This window comes from Gavialis gangeticus, unplaced genomic scaffold (assembly GCF_001723915.1).
Source record: "Gavialis gangeticus isolate Ggan-Ray unplaced genomic scaffold, GavGan_comp1, whole genome shotgun sequence".
In the NCBI taxonomy this organism is placed as follows: domain Eukaryota; kingdom Metazoa; phylum Chordata; order Crocodylia; family Gavialidae; genus Gavialis; species Gavialis gangeticus.
In genome coordinates, this window is record NW_017729031.1 from 104,133,183 (window position 1) to 104,159,535 (window position 26,353).

The following is a 26,353-nucleotide window of genomic DNA, read 5'->3' on the forward strand; positions in this document are numbered from 1 at the left end:
TGTCTATTCTTAAATATACTTTGAAAAAACTGTTCATGAGAACATGAGGAAATGAATGATGAGTTAGTCTTTGAAGTCAATAACATGCTAAGGGGAAATGACCCAAAGTATTTCATCATGGTGCTTCATCTCCTCTATTATGTATTGGTTGAAAAATTTAAATCAAGAGTCTCAACAATAAGTCTGGAGAAAAAGGGGAAAAAAACCAAACAAAAACAAAACCCCCAAACTGTTCCTTTTCAGCCCCTATGAAATGGAAAAAACTTCATATACACGTACATGCATGCATACATATAACAGTACTACTCCTTATTCTACTGTTTTCTTTTAGTGAGAACTGGTACAAAAATAGACAACACTGTTTTCCTTTCTTTGCCTCCTTTTAGAGATTATTGGGCATGTATCTTTAGGTCTGTGTGCATGATATTTCTAAAGTAGTCTATGATGCATAGCATGATCCAAAACAGCATTTATTAAGACTAGAAATATCTCATTCAAACAAAAGTCAAGAATTTTCCAAAACTCATTTAGATAGGATTTTTTACAGTAAATGAAAATATTTTACATTTACAGGATGAAATATTTGTTTTCCCTCACATTCTCATCTGACTCATCATTTGTCCCTTATCAGGCAGTATATCCAAGACGCCCCCAGATCGCTGCTTCCTTCTGTCAGGAGCTTTTTTTCCATGAGTTTTCTTCTCAGCATGGTGACAAGTTCCTTTGTACTCCTGAGTATTATGTAGCCTTCTCACATTCAGTATTTCTCACAGAACTGGTTGCATCCCAGTGCCAGGTGTGGGGTTCCTGTTACAACCAGCTACGCCCTACCCCAGAGATGGCTGCATCTTAATGTGAGAGGACCCTGTATACCCAAAGGTGGCTGCAGGTGAAGGGGCCAAGTTATAGGCACAGAGATAATACTTAGCTTTGTTTACCAGTGGTTCTTGAAGTACTTCACAAAGGATATCTGTATCATTAGCACCATCTTATAGAGAGGAAACTGTGGCACACAGTATATTGACACTGTTATTTAGGACTGACCTTGAGGTTGTCTTCAGCAAACCTGAGCCCCACTGTTCCCTGCCGCATCATTCTTATTTCTTCACCAAAGCACTAAAATATACCACAGATACCCTTGCAGAGCCCTTCAAGGTACTGGTCTGTGAACTACTACTCTCTCCTGGTAAACTTGTCCCAGCTTATGGGCAGTAGAATGGGGTGCAGAAGGGCCAGAAATCAGGAACAAGGAAAACAGACAACTGGGAGACTGCTGCTGGCAGACTTCCTGTACTTGAAACCTAAAACATGCAGTTAAGTTCCAAACACACTGCAAAGAGAGACAGGCTGTGCAGCAAGAATAAGGGTCACCTTGATGCCCAGAATTTTTAGCAGAGCTTCTAGGGCTGGATTGCTCCTGAGGATCAAGTTTTAATGGTTATAGTGTGTAGATGGTCAGCATAATAGTTAAGGACAGCCTTGGGTTTGACACCATCAGTATGGCCCCATCTAAATAAGGGAATACAAACCAGGGTTCCTTGATCACAATCTAGCAATCTGTCCACAAAGTCACAGATGGTGTGGTCTGTTGCCTGCTTAGATAACTTTCTCAAGCTGAGGTTCCTTATTTTATTCAATATTGTTTTCACTTCCCCTTGGCTTCTTATCCTTTCTCAACATTTTCTTGAAAGTAGGTTTTGTGGCTAGGGAGTTTCCAGTTCATTATTCCCTTTAGAGGGTATTTCAGTTCTTTATATGAAATATGAATTACAGTGAGATTCAAAAGGAATGTGACTCTTTGGTTTCAAATAGCCAAAAACCACCCTGGAGGATTTTCAGGTTTGATGTCCAGTGGGTCATTAAACACACAGTATTGACCGATTTTGAAGGGAGACTATAGGTAAGATGATTCCATCTATGTTGGAGGTTTTAAGACAGAACATGCAGCCTTGCCTTTCTTTGTATTTAGGTGATGTAGGGTTCTTAGAAATGTTGGGCTATCATGCCCTACCACATATGCACTGTAATATACATTAAAAGGAGGTTGTTTTTTAGTTTCCTGATCTAGGGACTGGTCCAGCAGGCCCTTACTCACGAGAACAAGTGCTGCAGTCTTGGGACTTTAAAATATAGAGAGGCCCTACTAAAAGAGCTTTAAATTTAATATAAATAAGAGCACCCTGAATTGTAAAGATGTATTTAGAATACAGACAAGTAAAACAATATTCTAGACTACAGTAAAAAATATTATGTATTCTCCCTTTTACTGTCCCCCTATTACCTTTAGTGCCTACATGAGGGGAATCATGTGCATATTCCACATCGTACTGGTGTGGAATTATTAAGAAGTCTCAAGATGAATCTGAGGAGGAATTGGTAGTGTTAGCCTAATGATCTAAAAAGATATAGCATTCATTTTATATTAACCAATGTCAAATGTTTAGATATCTATGTTCACTCATATGCTTGTAAGGATTAAGGGCTTTAAGTATGTTAATTTGTGAACTGGGCTCCCATTATGTTTGAGCACTTATGTCAGGAGGCCTAACTAAAATTCATATGACCTTTCATTTTGCAAAATGTTTTTAAATTTGTTTAGTGAGGGATTTCTTCTTTGTACCAGCCAAAAATTATTTGACTTGTAAATTTTCAGTTTTCATATTGCCAGACAAATACCAGTTTCAATAATTTGCATGTCTGATAGAATGGGATTTTTTTACTTCCACTTTAATACAAACAGCGTGTCGGCTGAATTCTGTGAGCTATATGTGGTAAACAAATTGGGTATACGAAGGGGTATGCGAGCTTGCTGAGCCTGCTCCATTCCGGTCGTTTTAGTACGACAGCAATAGCAAACATTGGTGATATACTTCTTATTTATGTTTTATGATCTTATCAATAACCTAATTGAGTTGTGTTCGATTAGTCTTCAGGGCTTTATACACAGTGGAAACAACCAATATTCAACAACATCATCAGGCTAAACTGTCCCTAACAAAGAAGCTATATGTGCAATAAAATGGTAGCTGTTGCTGAACAGGCTGCCAGAATCAGCTTTGGAGGTAGTCTTTTTTTTCAGTGGGAGGTATTGTAAAGGAAGCTATCTGTAGAGGGTTTAATTGTTCTGTACAGTACTGTGGAGAACTACCTGCAAGCAAACATGTTACATTTTTTAACTAAAGGGTGATTTTCTTAATCATGTTTTCAGTACTTCCTGTGCAGTCAGTGGCCAAAAGTGCAGCTAGCATAAAACACAACTAAAAACAGTTCTAGGAATAATAACCCATCACTGAGTACATGATAATTAGTTGAAGCCATGGTCTCTACAGAAGTAAAACTAATATTTCGGATAGCTGGAGACATGATGCCAACAATTTCTGTACCGCCACAAGTGTCCTTGCAAGTTCACACCTAGAACAGAAATTTAGAATCAGCTACAAGCAGTCCAAGCAAAGCTGAATCAATCTAATCCTACTTGTCTTACTGTGGCTAGCCTCTACGTAGGGTCTAAAGTGAGAGAGCCTCTGATTCGTGACACTAGCAGTCAGCCACAATATCTGATACACAAATATAACTTGTACTTAGGACTGAATTACACTCATTTCCCTTGAGTTACTTTTAGAAAGATGTGTTATTACATGAGTAAATGAAGCTTTACATGGGTTCCTCACTTCGAGATTATTACATTGCACTGATTAGAAGCAATAAAAATTTGGGGCCTTAGTCCATGAATTTAATTTGTGAGTTCTTTGAGGGTTTGTTGGGGTGTTTTGTTTGTTTTGTTTTTTGAAGATATTGCTATTCCTTTTGGATGGCACTAAATAGACTCATACAACAGTATGATCCTTTGAGCAATAAGCCCTTCTAACATCAGGTGGAGGCAACTTATCAACCCTTCCCCACCAGAAAGCATGTACAATATATAACAAGGAGCCAGAGGCTTCTGTTACTTTAAGATGGAGACTATAATGGATATACTCCATAGGCAGGAGCAGGCTGCTAAACGTAGACTAGCTGCAGGAGAATAGGCAGTTAGGGAGTTGAAGGGCTGCAAATAACTACCAGTTAGCCCAGAGCATGCAGGCTGCAGATCACAGCTCTGCCTTGGCCCTGACCAAACTTGCCCCATCACAAGTTCCCAGTGGCTCCAGAGCAGCCCGCTGCCCTGCCCTGCTGCATGCCCTGTCAGCATGGCTGGGGCCAGTCTCCAGGGCAACCATGGAGATTGGCCCCAGCCATGCAGGCAGGAGCTGCTAGGAAATGAGTCCACTGCCAGCTGGATCCAGCCCACAAGCTGAACTTTGCCCACCTCTACTATATGACATAAGGGCAATAGGAAAGAGCTTCAGCTGCACTGAAAGAACAGCAGCAAGCTGTTCATTAGACCTAGGGAGCACACCTGACCAGAGGAAGAGCTCAAGCAATATAAACCTGGGTCCCTGAGGCGGAGGAACCAGTGTTGCCCCGAACTCTGCAAAGTAAAGAGCTCCTGCCAACCTAGCCTGTCAGGGAGTGAAAGCTGCAGGCCTGGAGTTGCACCATGAGTTAGGAGAGAGCCGGGTGAGGGGGACAGACCCCTGCAGCCCAGAAGGACATTGAGAGCTTTTTTTTTAAGCAGGTTGCTGGCATTTTGGTTGCAGTTTATACCAGATGATCAGATTATACTTGTAGGGGTGGATTGGAGGCCATGTAACAGGGTGCTTGGGGCACTCTGGGTTTCAATCCCTGAAAAGTGGCAGGGGAGCAAGCCTGGCTACAGCCAAGAGGGCCAAGGCCTGACCAAAATGATTGAAATGCAGGCAGGCTGAGGCCAAAAAGGTAAGGCCAGAGGAAATGGGCCTAGGCTAGAAGTCTACAGCTGGAGCAGCCAGTGGGCTAAGGCCAAGAGAGCTGAAGCCTATGTAGACTGGTGAACAAGTCAAGTACAAGATCCACAAAGCATGGGCATGGTAATAGGGGAGGCTGGAGGCCATGATTAATGTCCCCAAGGTGAGGGACAAGACTTGGCCAGCCAACAATGAGAACTGGTAGAGAGGTGAACTGAGGCTTGCTCCAGAATTATGGGGACAGCCTCCCTAAGGTTTATAATATCCATCAATGCAAGGCAGAAAAGGGAGGGTACCCTGAGGAGCCAGGGTGGGGCATGGGTAGCTTGGCCAGCAGGGGACATCATGACCACCCTTGGGAAATGAGTCTTGCTTAAGAGTATAGTAAGCAGACATAATACAACCTTAGAATCTTGGTTTTCTAGCTGCGTTCACTGCAGCCATTGGCATGTATTCACTATTGTACTCATGGGAGTCCGATTCACATTGCTTGGTCTGCAAATAGAAGAAAAATGCCATGAATTCAGTCTGGAGTCTTTAAGCCTTTCAACTCTTGTTTTTATCCTTTTAACAGGGCAGTTAATTTTGATCCACAAAGATCAACAGTTGCCTGCTATCTCTAGTACCAATTTTACCATGTTTTAATGGTATGGCAAAGTCAGAAAGGATTGATGTTCACCAACAGAGGTCACTCAGACTTGTTACAGGACAGAATCTGAGATGGAAATAAAAAGTAAACTCTGTCTAACAAAAACAACAAATGGCCCTGGTATTTCTTCTGTCTCTGGGTGTTGGGTTCTTTAAGTGGTTTGCTCCAAAATGTAACTGGAGTTGGAGCAAAGATGATTGCTTGCCTTGAAGAAACAATTAAGTGAATTGCTTGCCAAAGTATTTTTGCTGACCTGTGCAGGATTCCTTCCTTTTTCCTATGGTTCCAGGTCTTTAAATCAATAAACAATTCAGTCACAGAAAAAATAAAAAGTGAGCTGCTGTCACCAATGACTCAACTTCAGTGGTAAATAAAAGTTCAATTTCATCCTCAAAACATTTAACACATGCTGAGTGTGTGTGCAAGTCAATCATACGTCTTGAATAACACTAAATCAAGCTTCCAGTGCATCCCCTTTGGCATGAGTCTTATAGAGTCTTCTGGAAATTGCTTACCTTATTTCTTAAGCAGCAAGCTATTATACAGCAGATACAGAAAGTCATGAAGAATGCAGTCAGTCCAATAATTATCCATGATAGAAATCTTGGTAGAGTGCATTCTTCCTTGTCTTGAACAGAAGAGAAATCACTGAGGGTAAGCATTTCCTTCTAATTACAACATTTTAAGTAAGCTTTCCTCTTTGCATAGGTGAGGCAGCAGAAATGAGTTTTGAGGGAACGATTTACATGAAGTAAGGCGATGGATCAAAAAGATGCATTGAGTATTGAGCAGGATGTGGCAGTGGTCAGAGAAATTTGGGAGCAGAAGAGGTATCAAGTCTATTGGTATTAACAGCATAGTCAAGCCAAAGTATAAGGAAAGGAGACAAAGTTAAAGATGGGCTCAAGACAGTGTGGGCTTGCAGTCCAGAAGCAACCAATGAACTTGAGTTTAATGGATAACACAATGCAGTGTCAGTAAGATGACTTAAAGGGTGATGTGATGAAAAGGATGGCAAGCAGATGATTTGAAATGTATAGTTGTCTGTGTTCACAGGCTATGCAGCCAAGAATAGAAATCTTATCTGTGCCAAAGTGGCATTTTTGGCATTTGGTCAACCAAAAATGCCATGTAGATGACCAAAACTTGACACTTAGATGATGAGGAAGGGAATAGAATGCCACCCTTGGTGTATATATAAATCAATTTTAAGGCTAGATGAGATCATTAAATCATCTGGTCTGATCGCCCATATAAAAAAGACCATAGAGTTTCATTCAGGTCTTGTTTTGCCTAGGTGTTGAGGGAAGGAAAAGAACAGAAGAAGAAAGATGAGGAATCATAAGGAAGAACAAAAGAGAGGGCTTGGGTAGAAAGTTATAACCCTGCTTGGCTTGACAGGGTGATAAGCCACCCTGGAAGATATTGCTTAAAATTAAAAAGGCAAGTAATATTAACATGGTGCCTATTAGAAGTGCTGGCAGAACCCATAGCACATAGTATCATTCTTTGTATCAAATGTTGATCTACTCTGAATTAACAAATGGAGGGGCTCCTTCAAAGAAGTGAGCAGCATGTACTCATTAATTGCAGTGGGAGATGAGAGACTCCACACAGAGTGGATAAGACAGTTCTGTATTATTGCCATGAGTAAAAATATTGATGAGCAACCTCTTGCTATTGATGCTCTTGGGTAAATCTCAGAACGGGTTTTGTGTCCAGCTAGACTTAATTAAAACTTTGCCTTCCATTTCTTCTACAAAGGATAGTAAGCATATATAACTTACAGCCAAGGTTAAGACTGCAGTATACATGAGCTTGCTTTGAGTTAGCTGTCTTGGAAACCATTAAAAGTAGGTCTGATTGTATTCCACCTATTGGGCATATAGTAGATTTAGTGCCTAGGAGCATATATAGATGAAATGGGGGTGCTAAATTGAAGCGGTGGTTTTTTTAAAGCACCACTTCAATTTAAGGCAAAGTAAACTCCTGTGTTATGCACACACCTGTGCACTTACCTTCCTCTCCGGCAGTTGGAAGGGGAGGGCAAGCTGCTGGTGGGCAGAGCAGTCCCAGAGCTGCAGGGTGGGGCTGGTGCTTCCCTTCATGGCAGCACTGTCCCCCACCCGCAGGCACCCAGCTATGGTGGTCCCAGGGGGCACCACAGCTGTGGAGGGAAGCACCAGGCCCCTACGCAGTTCAGGCAGGCTCCAAGGGTGGTGGGGAGATCAGGCTTGCCACTTTTTTTTGTCTTGGGCAGAGCCTGTCTTCCCAGGCTGCTTCTAGGCTGCCTGCATGGACTTCTTGCAGAGCCCCTGAGCTGCATGGAGCCCAGTGCTTAACTCCGTGGCTGTAGGGTAGCAAACTAAAACTCCTCTTTCTGCACCCCAAGTCATTTAAGGCACATCACACCACCAAATTTGCTACAGCAGCTAGAATTACGGCGCAATACGCTGCTGACACGTGCAAACACTAATACTATTAAAGCAGTGCAAAAGCATTTAACCTGCTTTAAAGTGTCATGCACACGTGCCTCTTGTTTCATCTACACACAGCCTAGTGGACTTAGGCACCTAATTGCATGTCTGTTCCAATCTGTTCAAGTCTTTGAAAGTCCATATCAGATCTGCTGAGTTACAACAACAAAGGAGGGAGGAAGAGGAGGACCCATCCTTTTGTTTTAACAATTTTATAGGGCCTGGAGCAGAGTGGAATGGAGTTGCACTTAGGTGCTTAAATCCAGTTATGCACCTAATGAAATGCTGGGTAAATATTTGGACAGTTATCCTGTGCTGAGCTTTGTGCAGCCACCACCACACTGCTACTGGTAATCCAGCTTTCTAGTTTAAAGCAAGCTCAGATATATCTGCGCAAGATACAGTCACATCTTTCACTGCAGTTAAATATTGAATCTCCCTGTCATTAAGACCACAGTAAAGGAAGAGCAAAAGCAAACTTACCATGGATAAACAAATAGGTTTCATCCACCTTACAGTCTATATAGGGAGGGGGCAAAAGGATTTGCAGGCAGTAGATATAAATGTCACTGTGATTACGTTCCAGATTTTTGAGAATGAAAGAAGTGTTGTTGCCAAAATAATGTGGTTCGCAGTAGCTGCTTCTATTTTCAGGCACTGCCTTCCCCTCAGTCACATGGAGTGCACAGATAGTCTGCCTCTCCCGTCCTTTCAGGAGTGTTATGCTGAAGTCAGTCACATTTTTGGGGCTGCTAATATTGAACTGGAAAATTCCTTTGTGAAATTCAACTTTCACCTGAGGGTCCAAAAAAGAAGGTTGTCCTGGAGAAAGAAGAATATAAAAAAACAGAAGGAAGACCATTTCCCAAAATAAAAGTAAAAGGTCAACTTAACCATAGTGTTGAAATCTAGAGGTGTATTGCTGTCTAGAAATACCTGTCATTGCAGAGCAGCTCACAATGAGTTACCCCCCTGTTAACATGAAAGAGAGAAAATATCCCATTTCACTTCCACCTTTGAATTCTAGCCACTCTAGGAACAGTCAGTATTGCAGTGTTGAAGCAGGGGCCTAGATGTGCCTGCTCATATTCACAGTCTGAAATCTACATCCAATCTAGTTTAAAATGCTTACCAAGAAGTGAAACCAAAACTTATTACTTCACCTATTGGAGAAGCCAATGAAAAGTTGACCAAGGACCTTCTGGTGCCTTACAATTTACTTTTTTGGAAGAGTCAACAACTAAAAGTGCTGAGAACTATTTTCTGGAGTGTCCTTGAATTTCAAAGTGCATTGTACTGGATGACAGTTTCCTATTCAAAAACAATGTTTTGCAATTTATACAGATGTTAACAGCCCTGCCCTTTTAAGACAATTTATGCAAATTGAACTAAATGTTTTTGAAAATGTCTTACCTAGGTCTTTGCATAGTGGACATGACAGGCATTGACCAGCTCCTGAAAAATAAAACATCATTTGCAACTTATACTAAGTAATGTGCTGCTAAGGTGATAACATTAGGAAATATTACTAGTGCTGGGAGTACATCAAGTCACACCTAAATGCTATACAATAAAGTCCAACAATGCAGTAAAATCACTTCAAAATATTGAAATCACGAACTAAAAAGCACTAATTGATCAAGTGCTGATACTGGCCATTTATATAGAATTTGGAAATTTTCACAATATCTTTGCAAAGTCTTTTCTATACTTTGCAAGTAGAAACTGAAGCTCTGTTGTTTTCTCTCAAAACAGAGGGAATCTGCGATAGGACTAAAACTCTGATGTTATTGGTTCCTGTCTTCAGATGAGGGTCTAGACCTTACCTTTCTCTTTCCAGAGCTGTAGAATCAGAAATCAATGTCACAGCTTACTAGTTAGAAAATGTTGTCTCTGTTTCTCACAGTACTTTTAGGGAGCTCTTCAAAAGTCACTTAGGGCCTTGTCATATGTTACACTTAAGACATGTTAACTGCATTTAAAACACAAGCATCCACACATTCAAGCAAGAAAGCACATGCTAAGTACTGTCATATAGTAGTTAGGACTTTTGGAGCAAGGAATATCTCCATATCATGTTAAGTAATACATGTAATACTATCATGGGACTGCTTTACAGAGATAATACAACTACTCTCACCACTGCATCCCAGCAGTTTCAAGACCGGTGACCTGGGAGGGCTGGGACTGACAATCAGCTCTTTATCAACTTCATAGCTGGCTCCAGCCGTGTCCAGAGGGCTGAGTTCATAATAAGCATTACTGTATGACTGCTCAGAAAACTTTCTAACTCATAGTAATGCTTTCTACAATCTAAATAAAACACATGCTAAGTGTCCCATGTGACAACGCCCTAGGGTGGAAACAGCTGTTCTAGGGTACTTGGTTTTACTTTATTAAAGTAGAAAGAAAATTTGGGAAGTTTTGATTGGCCAAGATATTATTGTATTTCAGCACTGTCAAGAAAGAGTGGGCATCACTGCACTTCCCACTGTATAGAACCATAATATTTCTCAGTCCTTGCCCTAACAAGCTTGCAATTTATGGTCCCAGTCCTGCAAACCCACAGGCACATGAAGTTATTCACATGCTTAAGTCACTGCAGGCGAGATCTGACTCAGTAAGTTGTGTTTCCGGGATTACATGATCTTTCATGTTTCAAACTTTGTATTCTTTTGATGTCTTCCTCACCCACTCTCTGCCCACTGAGGTAGTATAATGAATGATATGCTAATAGAATATCTTTAACACTTTAATACATTTAGAAATATGCTTTGACGTGTTCAGTTGTAAAATATTATATAAACAGCAATTATATTATATAAACAATATTATATAAACAGCCTCCTATATAACTGACTTATTCTTTTCTTTGGATATCACATTACCTCTGGTTCACTGAGTACAGTCAGTTACTCTTCTCTGATGCTACTGTAATTCTAATAGCTGTACTGCGCTCAGGTCTATTACCTCCATGTGTGATAGCAGCCAAGATATCCGTGTCCCATTCCCACTGGTGTGGAGATAAGGCAGATGGGCAAAACACGTTACTTGCCAAAAATTGTAGGTTCCAAGGTATATTTTGTTGATCCAAATGTGTAGTACAACAAAATACCAAGCACGGACAATGTCTGAAATGCATAGCTTTACAACCTTGTGCTGATTTATACACTCATAATAGCATTGTCCCGCTGACTTCAATGGGACTAACTGTGGATGGAGTAAGGTACTATAGATAACTAGTAAAGAAGTCGGAATTTGGCCTTTCATTGGTGAACCACAAACTCAGCAAGTCACAGACCACAACAAAATCCCCCTTAAAACCAGGCAAGTTTTCAGTATTTGCCTCCTGTTTTACGTATTAACTCCTTTAAAAAGATTTAAAACCCTGTTTCCCTTTGCATCACTTCACCGAAGTCAAAGGGAATACACTATTATGATGAGTGCTTAAATGGACACAGGGCTTACACAGCCACATATATCAGTCTTAAAGCTCATGTAACAAATTGTGTCTTAAATTCTGATCCCCCCTAGTGGCTGATAGAGAATAACAGGCTCATTTGCTATAAGCTAATGAACTTATTTTTGAGAGAGAAATCTGTGCTTTTGTGCCTGGAGATTGTGGTTTTCATCCTTGTTGATGGATAGGAGTAGGGGATGTGATTATGTGGGCATGTGTAAAAGGGTTTTCTCTTCCCCAGTAAACAATTTTAATGCTCAGTTAACATCTGAAAAAACCTGTACACCGACACTGCTGTGCAGTAGTGCGAGTTACTACACATTGATTTAGTACTTGGTTTTCCAAATACTAAACTTAATGTGCAGTAACTACAGTGCATTAATAAATGTGTAGATGCACATAGTATGTTACAAATGTAAGCTTGTTAATAGTTCTTCAGGGACCCAAGCAGGGTGAAATGCAGTCTTAGTCACCTAAGTATACTTAGGAGCTTAACAAGTAAAATAAAAGTCTGGCTTTTCAACTAGTAGTTTCAGCATCATACTTTGAGCTAAAGTTAGCTTTGCCGACAACAAATGGAGAATGTCATGAAAAGTTGCACAATTTTGCAGGATGACTAGTAAATAAATACTAGCAAACATTGTTTCTATGCTACCAATTAATGTCTCGTGAGAAACAATTGACAAATTATGAGAAACTCTGAATCCTTAGAATTGAAGCAGATAGCTAACTTCAGTCACAAATGTACAGCTTTAACAGATAAGACAGCCTCCCCTGTTCATCCAATAGGAGTAAATTTTCTGATTTACTAATAACATATCATCCTTTTCATCATCATCCACCATTATGGTCTTAATTATTTTCCTTGGTCTTTTCAAGGCTGGATGGTAATTCTGGGGAACCTGTTAGCACTTGGTAGTCACTGACGAAATAAGTTAAAATGCTACTTCCTGAAATACATTTAGGCAAAATGCACATTTGGTGGGGGTCATAAATGAGGAGAGTAAACACTGTTGGCTCTTGCTTACTAACATAAATGTTTGGAAAGGTTTACATATAGCACATTCCTAATACCAATGGAAATGTAAATAAAAGAACATCTGCTACTGTAAAGAGCATGCAGAAGTGCCTCCACTTTTTCTTTACTTTTTCTTTATTACAGTGCTTGGAATTGGGACATCTGACTCAGGGACATCTGAGGTTTATTTTTTCATTAGAAAAGCAATATAATAGCCATCTGAAGTAATGCAAGAGTAGTATGAAGGCTTTGGGAACAGGGTGAAAATGTTGCACTAGTTTCACAGTCAGGTAGCTATGGACTTCAGAGGAGTTATTGCTGATATAGGTTGGTGTAAGTTAGAGGAGAATATGGCTACTTATCTTTCTGGTTCAATTGGGCCAAAGGTTTAATATAAAAATTACACACACACACTTCTGTATATAATATAGAATTATAACATATTTCTATATAATGTATAATATATGAATGTATATATTATACATTATATATATTACATTATATATTATACATTATATAGGAATATATTATAATATGGATATATATTTGTATGTATGTGTCTGTCTATATAATTATATTGATTCCCAGAAAGCTTAAAATATATTAAAAATTATTTCAATCATGTTGATTTGCATCTTTAGTTTTAATCTTCAATGCAGGGGATATTCCACAGGGCACTTCATTCATTCCTGGAATAGCTGCTGCTGGGTACTCTGTGGCAACAGAAAGGTGCTGAATTTGCCAGTTGGTTATCAGCCATCTCTGATCATTTGAGCTCTTGGCTTTCAAATTGGTCTGTGGCTGGATCTGTGTCATTTGCCAGTAACACAAGGAAAAATTCAGCTGTCCATAACCAAATTAAAAAGATAAATTAGATTTAGCTTTCTGGTTAGAACTTGGATTTGAGGGTGGAAGGGATAGTTCTGAGTTGGCTGAGTGTTTTTTTAGTTTAACTCTCAAAACAGTAGTGCACTAAATAAAAACTGTAAATATAATATCAAAACCGTGTCTTCGCTACCAAACAGTGGCATTTCATACCATGATTTTAGGTCATGTCTAGCTTTGAGACTAAGCTTGGGGGAAGAGGGAGGGCTTCAAGCATTTTTTGAGGGGGTGGAGGCCAGTAGCATAGTGAAATAAAAACAATTTGTAAATCACTGTAATTTTTAAATCAGTATAATCCAGGAAGATGTAACTGTAAACTCAGTGGGAATCAGGGCTCATAGAGCAGAGCTGTCCTTTCAGGAAAGGACATGGCAGTCAGAGATGCGCTAAAAAAACAGGGGCAGATTCAGGGGAGTGCACTGATACACGTGCACCCCCTTTGATTCCTCCTACACTCAAAGTTTCTACAAACTGCTGGGCAATAGCAGCAGCATTTTTTAGTCAGGCTGTGCTGCAGAAGTCAATTGATATCATGGCCCATTATAATCTACCTGATCCCTCTAAAATCTTCATTCCACAGGTGTCAATGACCCTCCCTTCTTTTTAATGGGTTCCACCAGTCAAGCTACCTTTTGTTCTGCAATTCTGCTGCCTATTAGCTGTTCCTGATAATGAAGTCCCTATTTTACAGTCCTGAAGATTGTTATTAACTTACTCCAATGAAGTTATATTTACTTTTCCTTCAATCTTAAACTGAAAAATACAGCCCTGGGCCCCTACCATACTAGTAAAGCTTCTAGCTTATTTTAACTGGAGAAAAATATGTGTTATTTTATATGTGATGATGCACCTCACCATCTGCACCCTGCTTTTCAAAATTCTAGATCCACCCATATTAAAACCCTTCTATATTTTACATTGTAAGATATCAGAAAAATGGTGGTGGTCATTATTAATATGTCAGCATTTGCTACTGTGTCATCTGAGATTTTTCTCTTCGTCACAGAGGACTAAATACATTTGAATGTATATAGATTAGTTTGCAATAGGAAATGTATCCATGGCAAGTCCACAGAAACAGTTTCTCAAAATGCTGCTGTATTTTTCCAGCTGGCAGCCTTTTAAAATGCTTGGATATATATTTCAAATGGCTGATCTCTTCCATAAATTATTTGTATCACTGTAGATGTGTCTTAAATCACTCAAGTTTGTTTCATCTCCTCTTGTCTATTTTAGTAATAATAATAAATAAATATGACTTTATATGTTGAAAGCATTTTAAGGGGGAAAGAGAATCTTCAGAGACTTTATTTTTCTTTCACAGGAATTTTCAAAATTAGCCTTTTCTCTCTGGTTGTTTTTCCATTTCTCCAGAGTCCTACATTGAGGGTCAACAAAATTTCAGTATCAGAGCAATTGTTTTCGCCCTTAAAAGTACATATTCATTCTGTGTATACCCAAAGTCTTTTCCAGTGAGTCCAGTCATATTAGAATAGAATCATAGAAAAGTAGGGCTGGAAAGGACTTTCAGAGGTCATCTAGTCCAACCTCCTGCCAGAGTCAGAGTCAGAGTCAGGATCATCCCTATCCAAACCATCCTAAAGAAAACCATTGTCTAACCTATTAATGAAACTACATAGTCAACCCTGACAACCAGAAAGCATGGTACACTAACCTGCCACAAGTAAGCAGGGGGACAGTGGTGACCAATGTCCTGCTACTGTGAGGGTTGTTAAAATAGGCTAGAGAGATGATAGAACCAAGGAAGAGAGCCATGCCCCTGCTACAGAAGACAAAAACCACTAGTTTTTACCAACCTGACCACTGGATAAAATTCCTGCCTGACTCCAACTATGGTGATCCTGAGCAGAGAGATAAGACACTGGGTTTAAGTCCCAGAAGGAGGATAGGCACAACCCAAGCAAAATATACAGCCTCGACTGCAGCCAATGCCCAATGCTTTTGAGGAACGTGATGTGGGGGTCAGAACAAACAATCCTGACACACACACCAACCGGGGGGGGCAAGAAATGTGGGGGAAGGAAACCCCCCTTATGTGGCAACCAGCAAAGCCAGAAGCACAGGAAGTACTTAGTGTAGAGTTTAGGCTTAGCTCCTAGGTCATCTTTCTGCTTAGGTTTAGCTCCTAGGTCATCCCTGATTAATGTTTATCTAACCCCTTCTTGAACACCTCCAGTGATGGAGATTCTCCAGCTCCCCTGGAAAGTCTGTTTCACTGCCTCGCTGTTCTAATAGTGAAAAAGATTTTCCTGATACCCAATCTGAACTTATTTTGCTGCAACTTGAAGCCATTGGTCTGTGTCCTCCTCTCTCCAGCAAAAGAGAAAAGGTGTTTTTCCTCTTCTTGATGGAAGCCTTTCAAGTGTTTGAAGACTGCTATCATGTCCCTTCTTAAGTGCCTTTTCTACAAGCTGAACACGACTATTTCCTTCAGCTTCTCCAATCATGTGGGGTGGGTTTGTCAAAATTCATCAGTGAAAAAGCTAACAATTTGGGTTTGTGATTTTCATTAGCTGATTCAGTGTAACGCTTCATTGAGGCAAGAAGCAACTCACTTGCCTTTTAGAGATACTGAGTGAAATCATTGCCTTATTCATGTCAATGCATTTAATCATTGAATTTCCAGAGGACCATACTTTTTATGAAGTCACTTTTAAGACTTCAATACCAACTTTATACTAGTTAACCTTCAGAAGGATATCTTCCCAGCCAAAAGGGCTACATGATATTATTTTTATATATACAAAAGCTTAATACCTGTGTAAGATACCAGAAACACTAAAATTCCACAGGAAGACCGTAAACTCATATTTATTATTAGCATTTCAGCAGCACATTCTTCTAGTGGCCTTAAGCATAATCTTCAAAGGATCAAATGTAAATGGTGTTTGGTAAAAATACACAATAAATTCCAAGCTTCAGAGAATTGTTGCTTTTATAACAAAACATACTGCATCCTATGGCAATACTTGGATCACAATAAGAAATCTCATTAATGAAATATTAACTGAACTGCTACACTAGCTCTAGAATTATTGGTGATTATGTGGATTTCCAAGAGGTTAAAAAGAATATAATTTACGGTACTTTTTGTGTACTGAGATACTGAACTGAATCGCATAAAATGCTGTATCAGTTTCTGGTCACATTGGAACCATCATCCAGACCCTTCTTAAGTTATAGCAGTGAGGCAATGAGGATGATATATTCTCTTTTAAACTACTCTGAATTTTCTCTCGGAAATATAACATTAAACAACTCCTCCAGACCATATATATTTTCTTAGTTAAGAACATATCCCTTACAAATATGATCATATTTAATGTCAGAAATTCAGTATGGATTTCCTTACTCACTTGTCATCTTATTCTTAAACTTTCTACTAGGCTCAGTGTGAAAACTGCCTAAAACACAACAGTATCAATAGCTAAAAGGTCATTCTAAGCACGTGAACAAAGAATGTGAATGACCAAGTTTCTTTTTTTTTTTGTCTCTTATGGACAGAACAACTGTCGTGTGCTGGCAGACATTCTGTTCTTGCCAATCTTTGTAGTATTAGGAAGGCTAATAGTGACATACCTTGTCTTGGTGACTATTTTTAATAGTCTCTTACCTGTCCCCTTCCTAACTTTCATTCGCCATCTACTTTCTCTGTTCTTTGTGTGTCATAAATTCCTCATGGATAAATATCGCAAAGAGCAAAATCCAAAATGCCACTTACCATATAGGGTTTCAAAGTGAAAGCAGAGAAGACAGAAAGTTAAAATGCCTGACTTCATAGCTGTCTAACAGACCCCAGTCACAGCCTTCCGTCTGTTTTGAAGGAACTGAGAAGAATTCATATTTGCCTGTGTGCTGTCTGTTAAATAGGAAAGGAAGTGGTTTGTGGGTAATAGGGGAATTGTACCATCATTTTAAAACTGTTCATTTTAACCCATGACAACATTTTAGCTCTGTCAGCATTTATTGTGCTGTCACCTACAGCCAGGAAGGTGAAAAAAATTGTCATTATTCTAACTTAATAGACAACAAGGTGCCATTGACATTCACTTCCATGCTACGTAGTTTTAGCTTAACATAACATCCCTTCAACATACCTGTAATAAAACTCTTGCAAATAGCCAGTGGCCAGCAAAAAGTTCTTCCATAGTAAAATATTTACATCAAATTTCTTTCCAACTGCCCCCCGCCCCCCCCAATTATTCTCGAAAATAATTTGATACTCTTTGTTTTAAAGCTGTTAGTTGGTACAGTAAACCTGAAGGGATGGCTTACTGGTCTGAGTATTGTACCTGGAACACCTGGAGTTCAATGGAAACACAGATTCCAATGACAGCAGGGTTAGTCCTTGGTCTTTGTAGGAGCTCATGGAGATAAAGTCTACTGTTAATTCTGCATGGACATTAAAGATCCTTTGGAATTTTCTGTAGAAGTGGGAGATATGATCAGTGTTATCAATCAAAATTTTCTTTCTAGTTGCATTTGTGTAGCATGCTGTGCTCTGGGGTGGTGCCTAGAGATAGCTGCATATCAGGGCTGTTGCTCTGTGTGAGGTTTAGGAAATGTTTTAGGAACCTTTGGGATAAAAAGTGTTATGCTTACATACAAGTGAATTGTTACGTGTGTCTATAATAGTTACCAATATAACTCATTGATTACTGGGAAAACAACTCATGAATGTACACTTCATTTCAAGTGTTTTAAAATATTAGGATTCCTGGATTTACAAAAATCATATGAGTTCAATGAGTGTACTCCAACTGTCAGAAATGATGTGTTATCAGTTCAAGTACAGGGCAGATATTTCAAAAAGTGACATTAGTTCCCTCTGTATTTTCTTTGTATTTTATCATATAATTTGAAAATAATAGGACTAGTTATGCATTATTTGCAAATGCCAAATCCACAACATTTTGTTCAATGTGAATACTCTTCAACCATTGTCTTACTCTCTGCTTTTTCAAAAAGTGCTTTTTAAAATTTTGGCACCAAAGTTAGGGAACTTTTAACATGAATATTGGAACAGCTTCACAATCATCCTTTGGAACGAGGTTACTTAAGTTTTATTGTACTGGACCAGGAGCTAACAAAGATGATTTTAGTTTCAGAAATGAGGCTCAAATCTAATTTTTCATCTTATTTTTTGGATGTATAATGAGCTGAAATCAAACACTTCTAAAGTGAATGGATGTTCATATTCTATTGCAGATTTTGGGCACACGGACTTGAGTGTATTCTCAATTCAGAGTATTTTAAATATATGAAACATAGATCACCATCTTGGGTTTGCATCAGCATGGAATCGTGTTGAAGTTAGTGCGAAAATTGTTCTTCCATCTCTGATAACCAAATGTGTTAGATGCCAGAACAAAAGAGTCTTTTCTAAGATAGGACTGCAAAGCTCCCAACAATACACTGAAGACAGGAGGGTGGTCCACACATTGCCTATGGATTAATACCGAGAAGAATTTCTGTTGCAGCGCCTATGTCAGCTGATACTCTTTGGGTGCTCTTACAGTCACCACAGCCAAGCTTGGGTCCCTGGAAAATGTCTTGTGGTGGGCTACTTTGTGATTTTGATAACCAGTAGAAGTATAGGAGAATGTATGCTTTTGTTATTTAGAAAAAGTTATTTTTCTGTCCATTTCCTCCTGAGAATAGCCTTCAAAATTAATCAGATCACTGGTATTCAAAATCCATTACCTTGATTTTAATTATACAGCATAAGTTAGTTGGGCTTGTGCACTTGCAAACATACCTATAAATATGGTGCTTTTTGCTAGTAAAATACACAGCCATGGGTTGCTTTGTTTCAGGGAAGTATAGAATAGCTGACAGTTGTGTGGGAGGTGTATCAGTGCCATCAGTGTTGCAAGAGATGACATTAGACCTTTCACAAGCTCTGTTTTTTGGTTGCCTGTATTTGATACAGCGACAATACAGATCAGGAACTGGGGTTCAATTCTGGAAAATTTGCAGCACTAGAAAACGTAGTGAGAAGGGGGAGTATACAGGCATTCCAGAACAGCCTTCTGGGCTCCAGGGGTAGCAGGGACAAGGAGGACAGGTCCTCACCCACCCTGGAACACAGTCATCCTGGACCTGTGCAGAAGATGGGATGTGCAGAGGCAGGGCTTACCTCATGCTGGAGACACCTGGGATGGATGAAGCCATGGAGGAATGCCCCCCATCCCTTGCACAGCTCTGAGGTCAACTGGCCCTGTGCATGAGGCAGAAAGCAGAGGAGCTGTGATTCAAACCACCTCTGGAAGCCCCAGGATGTGTCAAACTGTGGTGGAACGCCCCCTGTCCTTCCTACAGACCAGGGTCATCTCCGTTCAGTGCAAGGAGCAGCAGGGTAGAGGTATTGTTGCTCAAACTGTCCTGGGGCTCCTCAGGATGGGTTGAGCTGCTGGGGACCATTCTTGTCGATCAGCTTTAACCCCAAAAGAAGCACGTAGCGTTTCAAGCTAGCACTAGAAAAGGTCTCAGCAGAGAGAAATTCCTGGTTGGAAGTGCTCTCTTTCTTTTCACGGAAGAGTCATTTTTCTTCCACCCAAAACCCTTGAATGCTTGTGCAGTAGGTTTTTGTGCCAGGAGAAAGGCATTTCTCCCAGCACAGATGTAATGCCTGTCCTCAATAGTCTGTGAGAGGCAGCCTGGTCTATATATCTAAGGAAAGGACTGATGGTGAGGGACTCCCTCATTCTAGTCCCACCCCATTACAGACTACCTCATTGCCTGTAATCGTCATTTAAATTTCCTGCCTTTATTTTCCTCCTCCAGCAAATGCAGCTATTGCTTATGTACTTCACCAAAATACCACAATTAAAATGGTCATGTTTACTCAGAAACGCTGGTTCCAGTTGACACCAATCCAGACAAACAGTTTCTATAGTATACTTGCTATTACTATAGCTATTTTTGGCTATAGTAACATGTTTCCTTTTTTTGTTCTGGATTGGGTTCAGCAGAGTCTCTTCCCTTATTGCTAGTTTCCTCAGACCTTTCTATTCTTCTGTTCATGTACTCCTCCGACAGCTCGTTCCCATACCATCTCCTCCATCTCAGCTTCTCCTCTGGTCCCTTCAGTCCTTTTCACAAAACAAATTTAATTTTCTTTCAGGTTCACTGAACCACTTCTCTGTAAACCCTCCCACGCATTTCCTATAAACCACTAAGTCACGTTTTAAATCTTAAATTCTACAGCAGTATTGATATTTAAACTCTTTTGCTTCTTTCCGTTCTAACTACAAATAATCTGTAAAATCTTTACTTATGACTTCACTGCTTTGAATTCATAGGAAGCATTTACTTTTCAGCAGAGCAATGATCTCATCCATCCATTGGCCAATTTAACATTCATCTTTACAGTGGATTCTTCAATGCTTTGTGCTGTCTGGTTTCAAATTATTCAAATGGCAGCACTTTTGCTGCTTCCCTTGGGAGACTGATTCACAGCCTAATAGAAATCACTGTGGAGATTTTGCTTCTGATTTTCAGCATATATTTTACTTTAATCACATAATCCCTGTCATGCTTATTGTATTACTCTAAACAGTTTCTTTCCCCACTAGCAGATGATAATTGATCATACACCTCTTGTTCACCTTTAAACAAAGTTATGGTTACAATACAGAATTCTGTTCCATATTCACCTCTCAGGTCTTCATCTTTTCCTGTAAATGAGCACTTGCTAAAAACAGTGTAAAACATTCTGTCTCCCTGTGCGCTTCTTTATGTGAAGGACGTTACCATTTTATCTACACAAACAATATCCTATTTTATCCTACCGCTCCTCATGCTCTGCTTGCCCTATATTCTTATTACTCTGGGTCACTCCATCAGGGCTAGAGCACAAAGTCTCCATTCTGGTGAGTTTTTGACTGAGGTGGGGGCAGAGGGAAAAGGGCGAATGACTTTTGCTGTGCTGTTTTCAGTGTTCTGCTGTGACTTCAAGTCCTTTTGCCAGTTTCCCATTAAATATATAAAGTAACAGTCAGGATGAAGAAGCTTTGGCTTAAAATGCAGCTTTTTTTCCTCCTTTAATTGATGTGACTTTCCTCTGTTACTATCACTATGGGTGTGGGGGGGGTTGTTTGTTTGGTTGGTTGGTTGGTTGGTTGATTGTTTTTTGCTTCCAGCCCCGTAGAGCAGACAGACCACAATGTTCTCTCCATCGCGATGCTAACAGAAGCTAGCAGGGTTCATCTTCGTTTAGAAGCAGGGCAAAAATTTCTCTGTGCGATAGATATGCTAAGACAATTATTCTTGGCAGCATGTGGCATTTCTCAGTAAATTCTGTCTAACTCCGGTTGAATCACTCTTTTTTCCTAAGTGTAAGAACAACTGTTGAGCACATTTCAGTCACTGATTAAAGAGTGTGAGGTGACTTTGTTCAGAAGCATAGGAAGAATTGTATATCCTGGCCATTTTTTATGTGGCCTAAGTTGTGAGGGGCCTGGGTTCAAGGCCCTCTTCAGCCTGAAGGGATGCAAATTCCCACCTCCCACCTTTCCAGTAAGTGCCCTAGCCACTGGGTTAGAAATAAGGCAACACTTCCTGTTGAAACTGTGCCATTGTGCAGAAAGGAATGCAAGATTCATGGCACCAGAAGCAAAGCAAGCAAGAAGGAGCATGACCCTGGGCTGTTATCCCATCATTCACTACCACTACTAATGCTGTTTCAGACTGTGAATCCCAGATTCATTTATGTGCCTAAGTCTAGTAGAAAAGCTAGATTTCATATGTGCAACCCCCATTATAGGTTCCTATTGGACACCTGAGGTGTCCCTTAACTCATTATGTTGGCTCCCAATCCGAGGTATCTGTATCTCCCCCATTAATGCTTAGTGTAGTTAAGTACCTGGGTTGCAGTTCTGAATTCTTCCCTATGGCACCTTATTTAAGGGGGGAGAATGTTCACTGTCACCACAGTAAAGTTCCTTTGTAAATCACAAGCACCTGAGTATGAGTTAGGGGTAACTCTCACTAATTTCAATGGGTTTTAGATACAAAAGTACCATCAAGGATATGCCCTGGTTCCCAGAGCTATATGATACCAAAACTAAGCTAACCTTTAAAAAAATCTCATTTTCTACCCCTCAAGTTTGGAAAGAAAAACATGAAAATCTGGCCAGCTCATTAATGTATGCTTTAGTCTGCAGACAGTCTCCAAGAGACTAGAGTGTCCAACCGTAGCCACTAGGCCATGGAAGAGGTTGCCTTGACCTGTATCTACTGTTGCTTTGTGGGAGGAAGAGAGACTTTGAAGCACTTTCAGTTCTGGGGAAGCCAGCCTCCCACTACATGGGCCCTGCCATTGGTTTTCTTGCTACTGGAGTGCTAAAGAAAAGCTCTCAACTTGAGTAGTGGCTGTGCAAGATTCCCATGCTGGGATAAACTGTGAAATCCAGGTCACTTTTGTCTGCTTAGTGAGTGGAGCATGATTGACATACATAAATAAATTGTATGATCATAAAATCTCAGCTTAATTCTCTCAGTAGCACCTTGCGGTTGGCTCATGAATAAACTCTGGAGTGTATGGCTCTGGCGTTTGTTGTTTCTGGATATTATGTCTTCACATGCTCCTGAGAACACATCATGTTGAGCTGGGTTAGAGCAGCCCCAGCTGGCGGAGAGCAAAAGTTTTAGCCTGCCAGCCTGGGACTGCTCCAACCAGCCCCTCGCTGTGCTGTGGAGGGGCTGGCTGGGACACAAGGGAACTTCAGTGCGGGGCTAGTTGGGAAGTGGTACACACGCATGCGCTGCTACAGAGTAAAAGCTCCATAGTAGGATCATACTTGTATTACAAGTTTACAAGTACTATCCTGCTTCAGAGTGAAATTAGCTTACTCCAGCCTAATAGGGGCACACGTGTAGACACACAATGTTTACTGAGCAGCTAATATCTTGTGTAGATGCATCCGCTGAGACTGAATCAAGCACCTAGTATGAAGAATCTTTCACTTGAATTAACTGAAGACTGAAGGTGGGTTTGGAACCACCACCATGTGGTTATTTGGTCAACCGTAAGAAAATGCTGGGGTACAGGTTAGGTTTTTTAGTGTGGCTTTCTCTCACCATTGTGTATTGTTTAAAAGTAAAATACTGGATTATTGTACAGAAGACTCTCTTATAATGGCACATTCTATTTATTTTTTATTTGTCTGAACCTAAGATTAATCAAATGCCATATCGAAAGTAGCAAATTAAGTAGGACCTGGAAAAAAATATATTTGGATTTTGCAAAACACCTGAGTGCTTTTGGAACAAGTATCACTGTAATTTAGGTGTTTTGGAAATTCCTGCCTTAAATGCCTAAAATCTTCTGAGTACTTTCCCAGTAGTTTGCACAGGGCATTATTATACAATTCCCATGATGCTAAGAATAGACTTAACAGATACTGACTAGATACATGTGGCATATAACCGTAAGACTTTTGAACTCCTAACATGTACAAATATAATTCTTGCTTAAAGTATGGTCAGAACTAGATTATCTGTTAATTTGGAGACAAAGAGCTGCGCTGGTCACCATTCCTGCCTGTAAGCCAGAATTGTATTTCACTTTACATGTCCAAATGGGAATTTTCCAGCCACATCAGTAGCATTTTTTCAGTTAAGAACACTTTGTGATTCTATTACCTGTGCAGTGTGGCTAGTTAGTATGTGTAGTAGGCTGACTGTACACTGACCAGACAGGTACTTGGCTCCATGCACATATATAGATAGCACCATAGGGCTTGAACCTGCATCTCTGACTACCAGGCCACAAGTCAGGCACTATTCAGCCTTCCTCTTGAAGCTGAGCCTCTGTACCTTGCATTTACTAGTCATTGGAAAAGTGGATAGAGAGGACCAGCTGGGAGAAAGCAGATGACACAAAACTGGGAACTGTTGCAAACACTTTGGAGGATACAGGAGAAGATTTCAAAAGAATCTTGAGAAATTGGAGATCTCCGTTAAATACAACAGAATGAAGTTCCCCATAGACAGTGAGATGCTACACCAAGGGAAGAATAACCAAATGCAGAATGGGAGATAACTAGCTGGGCATTAATGTTGCAAAAAGGGATCTGGAGGTGTTGGTCAATCACAGACTCAACATGAGTCAGCAGTATAACACAGCCATTAAAAAAGCAAATGTAATCTGGGGCTGCACCAACAGGTACAGTAGTAGGTGTAAGTCACAAGAGGTGATAGTACCACTCTACTCAGCATTGGTTAGGTCTCATCTAAAGTATCAAGTGCAGTTCCGGGCTCCACATTTTAAGAAGGATGAAGCTAGAAATGATTCAGAAGCTGGTGAAAAAAATGATGAAAATATTGCAAGGCAAGCTATTTGAGGAAAAGTCGAGAGAATTAGCATGGTTAACTTGGAGAGAAGGAGATTAAGGGAGGGAGTTATCAAATATTCAAAAGGCTGCCATAAAGAAAAGGAACAATAACTATCCCAAAGGGCAGGACACAAAACAATGATTTTAAATTGCAGTAAAGTACATGTAGATTGGATTTCAGGAAAAACTTCATTACTGTTACAATAGTTAAGGCAGTGGAATATGGTAGGAGCCATGCCCAGGGAAGTGGTAGAAACCCATTCATTGGAGGTTTTCAAAAGGAGGCTCGATAGCCATAGTTCAAGAATAACATTTGTACAGGGGATTGAATCAGATAACCCCTGAAGTCCCTTTCAGCCATATGGCTCTAGACTAGAACACAGGACCTGCTCCTTTCTATAGCAGTAGCCATGTTATTGAGTCATGCCCTCTAGCTTTTCCTCTCTCTCCTGGCCTCACATATATCCCTGTCTTGTCTGCCAGTGGACCAGCTTCAAAAGGAGGGCTCGTTAATGTATGACCTGTGCCCTACTGGTTAGAGTACTCCTCTAGGAAGTCAGAGAAAAGTATATTCAAACCCCTCTGGATGAGCAAAGTCTAGAACCTTGGTCTTCTACTTCCTGGGTAAGTGCTCAAATGATTCAATTTGCGGGGCTGCAATATACAAAGGAATTTCTGCCTTCAACCCACTAGTTATGAGTTTTTGCCAGGTAGAATTTTGTGACTTGCACACACCCAATATGCACATGTACTGAGGCATTTAACGGTCCAGCCAATGTGTAACCTACTGTATATGCTTAGTAGACATATGGACTCTTGCACATGTTCTGCATGAGGAATATAATGGCAAACTGTACTGTTATTCTGTGCCATGCAGTTTTTTCTCAGATGGTATCTAGTTGCTGTTAGGTTTGATATACAGGCTGCTGGAGTCTGTGTGTTCATGAAATCACAGGATCATAAAAAATTAAGTTTGGAGGGAACCTCAGGAAGGCATCTATTTCAATGCCCTGCTCAATGCAAGACCATCCCCAACTAGATCTTCCCAGTCAAGGCTTGTCTGTCCGGGTCTTAAAAACCTCTAGGGATGGAGATCCCACAACCTCTCTAGGTAACCTGTTTCAGTGTTTCTTTACCCTCCTAGTGAGAAAGTTTTTCCTAATATTTAACCTAAACTTCCCTTGCTGCAACTTGAGACCATTTCTCTTTGTTTTGTCATCTGCCACCACTGAGAACAGTCTAGCTTCATCCTCTTTGCAACCACCCTTAAGGAAGCTGAAGGCTATTATTAAATCCCTCCTCAGTCTTCTCTTCTCCAGACTAACTAAGACCAGTTCTCTCAGCCTCTCCTCATGAGCCATGTGCCCCATCCCCCTGACCAGTTTTATTTCTTTCCACTGCACTCTCTCCAATTTTTCTGCATCCCTTCTGTAGTGGGGAGCCCAAAACTGGACACAGTACTGTACTCCAGATGTGGCCTCACCACTTTCAAATAGAGGGGAATAATAATTTCCCTTGATCTGCTGGCAACACTTCTACTAATGTACTCCTACGGAGCTGGCAGCCTAGTATATTGTTAGCCTTTTTCAGAACAAGGGAATATTGTTGGCTCAGATTCAGCTTATTGTCCACTGTATCGCAGAATCATAGAAGTAGGGTCGGAAGGGACCTTGTAGAT

The 26,353-nt window shown here is 40.3% G+C and overlaps 1 protein-coding gene across 1 annotated transcript; it reads right to left on the minus strand.

Annotated features, from left to right (window-relative positions):
• Positions 1-454: 454 nt before the first annotated feature.
• On the minus strand, positions 455-17,178 carry LOC109302022 (inducible T-cell costimulator-like). The gene is made up of 6 exons (XM_019523484.1): positions 17,058-17,178; positions 9,366-9,407; positions 8,436-8,774; positions 5,991-6,103; positions 5,231-5,321; positions 455-3,411 (listed from the first exon to the last, which is right to left on the minus strand). Exons 1-5 carry the CDS (start codon positions 17,113-17,115, stop codon positions 5,232-5,234), a joined length of 642 nt encoding a protein of 213 aa, XP_019379029.1. The 5' UTR covers positions 17,116-17,178; the 3' UTR covers positions 455-3,411; position 5,231.
• Positions 17,179-26,353: the final 9,175 nt, after the last annotated feature.

What these genes read in the sequence shown, in the direction of transcription:
- LOC109302022 (XM_019523484.1), bottom strand. Translation starts at nt 17,115, where the DNA reads ATGAAGTCAGGCATTTTAACTTTCTGTCTTCTCTGCTTTCACTTTGAA. An exon ending in TCCACTATGCAAAGACCTAG is followed by an intron (nt 8,775 to 9,365) that starts GTAAGACATTTT and finishes TTCTTTCTCCAG; the next exon opens with GACAACCTTCTTTTTTGGAC. An exon ending in AACCTATTTGTTTATCCATG is followed by an intron (nt 6,104 to 8,435) that starts GTAAGTTTGCTT and finishes CTTCTGTTCAAG; the next exon opens with ACAAGGAAGAATGCACTCTA.